The 6,010-nt window shown below is 36.4% G+C and overlaps 1 protein-coding gene across 3 annotated transcripts in view; it reads left to right on the forward strand.

Annotated features, from left to right (window-relative positions):
- dlgap1a (discs, large (Drosophila) homolog-associated protein 1a) overlaps positions 1-3,594 on the forward strand; it is a 92,315-nt gene extending 88,721 nt beyond the window's left edge. For 2 of the 3 annotated variants that reach the window (XM_028020851.1, XM_028020852.1), the window contains exon 16: positions 1,473-3,594. In XM_028020851.1, the coding sequence (XP_027876652.1) occupies positions 1,473-1,700 (228 nt within the window). In that variant the 3' untranslated portion in view covers positions 1,701-3,594. Of the gene's footprint in view, positions 1-682; positions 1,008-1,472 lie in introns of those variants that run through there. The other variant, XM_028020853.1, reaches the window with a different exon arrangement.
- Positions 3,595-6,010: the final 2,416 nt, after the last annotated feature.

Here is a 6,010-nt window from a genome sequence, read left to right on the forward strand (position 1 = left end):
TTTATGATTGATATGTACACTGAGCCTTTTAAAGTGAAGAATATCATTATTATACGTGGGTTCTCTTTAGGTTTCTTCCCACTATCCAAAAACAAGAGTAGAAGGTTAATTGGCCTTAGGAAGAGACTGAATTGTGTTGCTGTGTTCCACTGTGAGAGACAGATGACCTGTTCAGTATGTACTGGGCCCCTTGCTCAGTGACCCCTGAGTTGTTTTATGAGGTTTAAATTCAGTCAATCTGACGTCCAGCCCTTTTTCAGGATGTTGACTTTCCTTCAACCCTACGTAATGAAACTTCTGTCTTCAGCAGCTGTAAATGTAATTTCTGTGACATTTGCATTCTGCAAAACTTGACAAACCTGTTACATGTAAGTTTTCCTTGTTCCATGGATACAATGCCTTTGAGATACCAAGTATATAAATCAGTGTGCATCACTTTGCCAAACAGACTAACAAAATTCACATGGTGGATGTTTTGATATTTTATTACAGGAATATCAGATAATTTGACTCATGCATGGTTTTGTGTCCATGTAATGCACAGATATTCTTTACTTAGTATATCTGCTGTATAAGTTTATCTTTTGTTTTTTCTAAGCACTGTCTTCTCTGACATTATATCATTTGCTCTCATTGTTATCTGCTTCTTTCTTTTTTTTTTCCTTCTTTTGTGTGTTAACAGTGAAGGCGCTTGCAAACAGCCACACATCAATCAGCATAACCAACAACACCACAGGGCCTTGACCAATCTGGGCCTCCATGGATCCATCATGTCTGTCTTTTCATCCACCTCTTCATGCTTCCTTCTGCCACCTGCAGCCATCTTACATGTGTGGCTTTATGTTTTGTGTCTTGCTTCTGCAAATGGCAAGATAAATGAACAGATGAGTATGTCACTGATAGTGTTATACTTCTAAGATATCTTCAGCGTAAAGTACACTTTTCAAAACATGTCAAAATAAAAAGCAGAAAATATACTTAAACCATAGCCAACAGTGACATCAGCATAAAAATTCACTATAGGACAAGAACTAAAAATATTTTACAGATTTTTGGTTTTAAAAAAATTGGATGTTACAGTTAAAGAAAATAAACATTTTAATTATTCCAAACACTGGATTTTATTATGTTTGGTCAAGTTTTATTATTTTGTAATAACATAAAGGACTATGTAAAATGCATGAATATCCTTTTGGTTTGTCTGAACTTGGTACCTTCTAGCTCTTGTCTTAGTGAGTTTGAAAGTAAGAATTTAAAAAGTTTATTTGAGATCAAAACAGCAAGGAATTGATGGACAGGGTTAAAGATCAGCAATCACTCAGTTGTAAAAATGAATCGGGAGAGCTGATGTTTATAAGTATTTACAGTCAGACATGCACAAAAAATAAAACTGCATTACAGCTTGATATATGTAATTATCCAGAAATCCCCACTTCCTTACTTTCTTATCCACTTCTGATTTCCTCTACCAGGAGAGGCGACTTCCACCTCCTGTGCCCAAAAAACCACACAAGGTTGTCCCCCACCACCACCCACCACTTGCCAGAGACCGTTCACTGGAGAGCTCAGAGAAGCAGCGGCAGGAGGCGAGAAAGAGGCTGATGGCTGCCAAGAGAGCAGCGTCTGTTCGCCAGAACTCAGCAACAGAGAGCGCTGACAGCATTGAGATTTACATTCCTGAAGCTCAGACAAGGTTATGAAGACATTAACATGGACATATTATGGTTGGCAAAAAGTACCCAGGTACACACACCCGACATAAAACAAAACATGTATGATTGTCCACACCAAGTTACAGTGGGACAAACTAATGTGAATATTTTAGTTATTGATTTTTTTCTGTAATTTTTCCATCTTCAGTTTTGATCTCATCAGTTATGCGTGTTGAAGTAGCAACAGAAGTTCTACAGGTCCGTTTTTTAACGAGCAATTTCTCTGTTGTGTGAATTGTAATAAAAAGGAACTTTTTTATAACAATCTTTTAGAAGTTTACAATAGGTGTAAACTTCTATAAGTTCATTTCCATTTCCAAAACTTCTATTTTAAAATCCAATACAGGGATGGGGCTAAATCAAATCACCTGTTATCCTTTACATGCTGGATTACGTTGTTGGAACACTTTCCCGTCTGACCTCACATACCAAACTGCTGACATAATTGGCTGCAACCTGCTGTTAGTAAGAAGTGCACAACCTTCCTTAACCCCACTGAAAATAAATGACCAGCTTCTGCAGCTCATGCTGTGAAACACCTAGTTCAACAGTTTAATATTGTAATTTGGTAATATTTAAATAAGAACAGTTTGACTTGTTTGGAAAAATAATATTTAAGCACCCTTAAGCTGTTATCTTAAAAGTTCTATTCATGTGGCCCTCTAGGATCTAGAGGCAGGCTAGATTTGGCCCCCAGGCCTTGAGTTTGACACATATGATCTAGAATAATTTTTTTAAATGGTATTAAGTGTTTAATAAAACAAATTAGAAGTTTTGCAATCAAGTAATGTTGTAATGTTGCTGAACTTTGACATGATCAGCAGCAGCAACCTCAGATCTTAGGGCTGCCCCACAGAGTGCCTGAGGCATGATGGGAGCATCACTTCTTCTGCTTCTCTTCTTACCCTGATGCGCCCGTCACTCTGGAAAAGGGCAAATCTGGACTCATCAGACCACATGAACTTCTTCCATCGCTCTAGAGTCCAATCTTTATGCTCCCTTTCAGATTAAAGGCATTTTTTCCAGTTTGCCACTGATCACTGATAAGTGGTTTTCTTATGGTTGCTGCTGTTCATTCTCAATCACTGGCGTTCTCTTCACATTGTGTGGAAATGCCAATACTTATCCCAGAGTTTTGCTGTTGTTTTCCTCGATTTCATGTCACCAAGAGTTTTGGTGATCACCGATTCTGATCATTCAGGATTTTTTTTTTGACCACATTTGTTCCCCACGTTCCCAACAATTGTTGATAATACCTTGGACAGTTCTCAACGTAATGGTTTCTGCATCACTTAGATGTTTTCTCTGCTTAGTACCAAACAAACTAACACCTTTTCCATTAACACAAGATATGTTTTTTCACATGGTTTAAGAAATGAGAGACTAAGCATTACATCAGCTGATAATTACCCAATCAGTAATTGCCCAGTAGGAGGTTTGTACCTATTTATAGGTTCCCACTTTTTTGGAGCATTGATTGAGTTGCTCAGATTGTGATACCACATCTGTGAGAATAGTGGCAGGATTGTTGAATATGGCAAACTGTATTGTCTCATAAAAATATTCTAATAAAAATGGTAGAGTAGAGTAACTAACCCACTTGAGCTGTCAACAGTCCATTCTCACAAAAATACAAAATAGTTCACAAGGATTAATATTATGAGTCACTTAATAGACAACTGGTCTAATTTTTAAGATGTAACACACCTCTAGTTAAAAACCTATAAAATGCACTCTTAAAGTTGAGTAGTAAATAGGCAAGGAAACAACTGGCTGTGGGTGATAATATTGCAGACAGCTGCACAAGGTCTCTGATGTCATCTAATGCTCAGTCAGTAGAATAGCACACTAATCTTGGGTTTATGGCCTAACTCACCCCCCCCCCCCCGAAAAAGAAGCAAATGCCGTAATCTTTAACCCTTGTCCTTCCCCGTCCATTTTCTTCTTACATTTGGGAAGCTAAAACACCTAGGTTCAATGCTACTTGACACTCGTCTGGCATTTGCAAAGCAACCAATTCACGAGCATCATTCATTTTCCTTGTTGCTGATTGACCCAAGGACGGTGATGATGAAGACTTTGACTATTATTTCCTCCAGTAATGCCAAGTCGGCTCCGCTGTGTTTATAAATACATGTTAAGACATAAGGGTTTCTTCTGGTTATTAATACAGTCCAATCCAAAACAACTTTTACTTTTTTGACTGTATGAACCTCATCCTCTGTGAAGAGAGCCCAGTCATGCTGTCTGCTCACTAGCAGACAGACATTGGAAGCATTTAGAAAAAATAGGATGGAATCTAATTGCTTAATCCAACAATTATTATGTTACCAAATCATAAAAGATTATGAATGGACCAATTCATATAAACTAACTGTTTTGGTTTCTCCATATTTTTATGCTATTTTATTGTTGCAGCATAAATCATACAATTCTTCCTTAATAAGACATAAACTTTGTCTTTTTTTCCATCAAACAAGTTCAAGTATTTTGTTCCAAAGAAACTAGTCCCAGTTGGATCTAGAAAACCACTGTCAAGAAGCAGTTTGGTTATATCCAGCTCACAGCTACGTTATCATGTCAGTAAAACATGTTTGATGATAATCTGTGAGAAACATGGTACAGACGGACTCCCTGCCCGCCTGTGTAATGGAGGTTAACTTTCTTTTTAGCAACTTTTAACTCTCCTGCTTCCTAAGCATCAAAGTGTTATGTTGCGACACTACTTTGCCAAAGTATTCATACCCATTCCACATATTTTCAATTTTAAAGTCTTGCCACAAAGTTTCCATTGAGTTTACAGGTCTGGACTTTGTGCCATTTCAGCACAAACATATTCTTGGATCTAACGATTCAGTTCTGTTCAGGTTGTATGTGTAAGACTGATTCTACTCGAAAGTGAAACTCTGCCCCATTCTTTCTTTTTTTGCCAACTTCATCCATCTTTGCATCAACTCTGAGCATTTATCAGGATGAACAAAAGCAACTCAACAAAGTGACCATGTTTCTTTGTGGGGATTTGGGGATGGACCACATCTTTGTGGTACCATGTTGGTGAAAGATTTTTGTCTGATCTGACCAGGACACCTTCTTCCAAATGATTACTGTGTTCCCTGCATGGCTTGTGACATATGGATTTTTTTAAGCAATAGCTGTCTTCTTGCCACTCTCCTGTAGATGTCACATTAGCAGAATCCACATCAAATTGTTTTTCCCTGTACAGATTCTTTTACCTAAGAAGCTGGAACTCCTCCAGAATCAGTTACACACATGTCCAGACTCTGGTTACTCATTAGGAAACTTCTGAAGGCAATTTGCACTGAATTTTATTTTTGAGGCGTCCATGTAGAGGGAAAATATAAAATTATTAGAGTATGTTCAAATTGGATAGATCTGAAAATGTTCAAGAGGTCTGAGTGTGCTTGCAAGGTGCTTTATGTCAGCCTAGAGTTATTTTTGCATTTTAGCATCATCATAACCATATTTTTATTCTAGACACATGAAAAGGTCCCTAATAAAGACATAACACAAACACATACAACAGATAAAAAATATAGTAGGTTCTATTCAGTGAACAACACATAATATTGTTCACTGAATCACAAATAAATAATGCCAGTGGTTCCACAATCTTGAGGCAAATCTAACTGTACACAGTGAAGGGTTTACTAAAATTCAAATTATATTACGTTCATATATAAATTTTTTATAATGTAAGTTGTAATTCCCCTGTGAACCAGTTTACACTGTGTAATAATAATAATAGTAATAATAATATATAAGCCTCTTGAATTACTTTTACTTTGTAAGAGTATTTCAAATACTACTAGGAACAATTGTAATAACTTTGAGGTAACTGTGGAATTATAAATGTTTAAACTGCGTCTAAATGTGAATTTCATTTATTTGTCAGGGGACAGTGTAATCCATATTATATAATGTAAATGTGCCGGAGTGAGAAAATGAGAATATTGTGAAAATGTTGAACATAGCTTCCAATGTTGAACTTTTGACAGTATTTTTCATTTCTGAGACACTTAATATATATGCAGTATTCATCAAAATTGCAAAAAAATATCTTGAAATACTTCACTCTGTGTAATAAATCTATGAAACAGATAGATTTCACTTTCTGAAAGGAGTGGAAAAAGTAACTTATTTCACTATATCCTAGTATTTTTTAAAAAAAACTTATTTATCCAAAATCTGCAAAATAAAAAGTACTGCAAACCAAGTACCATAAGTCAGAATGTCCTGTTCAAGAGTGGATAAGCACTGGATCAGTACTAATGTCTATT

Source organism: Xiphophorus couchianus, chromosome 6 (genome assembly GCF_001444195.1).
Source record: "Xiphophorus couchianus chromosome 6, X_couchianus-1.0, whole genome shotgun sequence".
NCBI classification, from domain to species: Eukaryota; Metazoa; Chordata; class Actinopteri; order Cyprinodontiformes; family Poeciliidae; genus Xiphophorus; species Xiphophorus couchianus.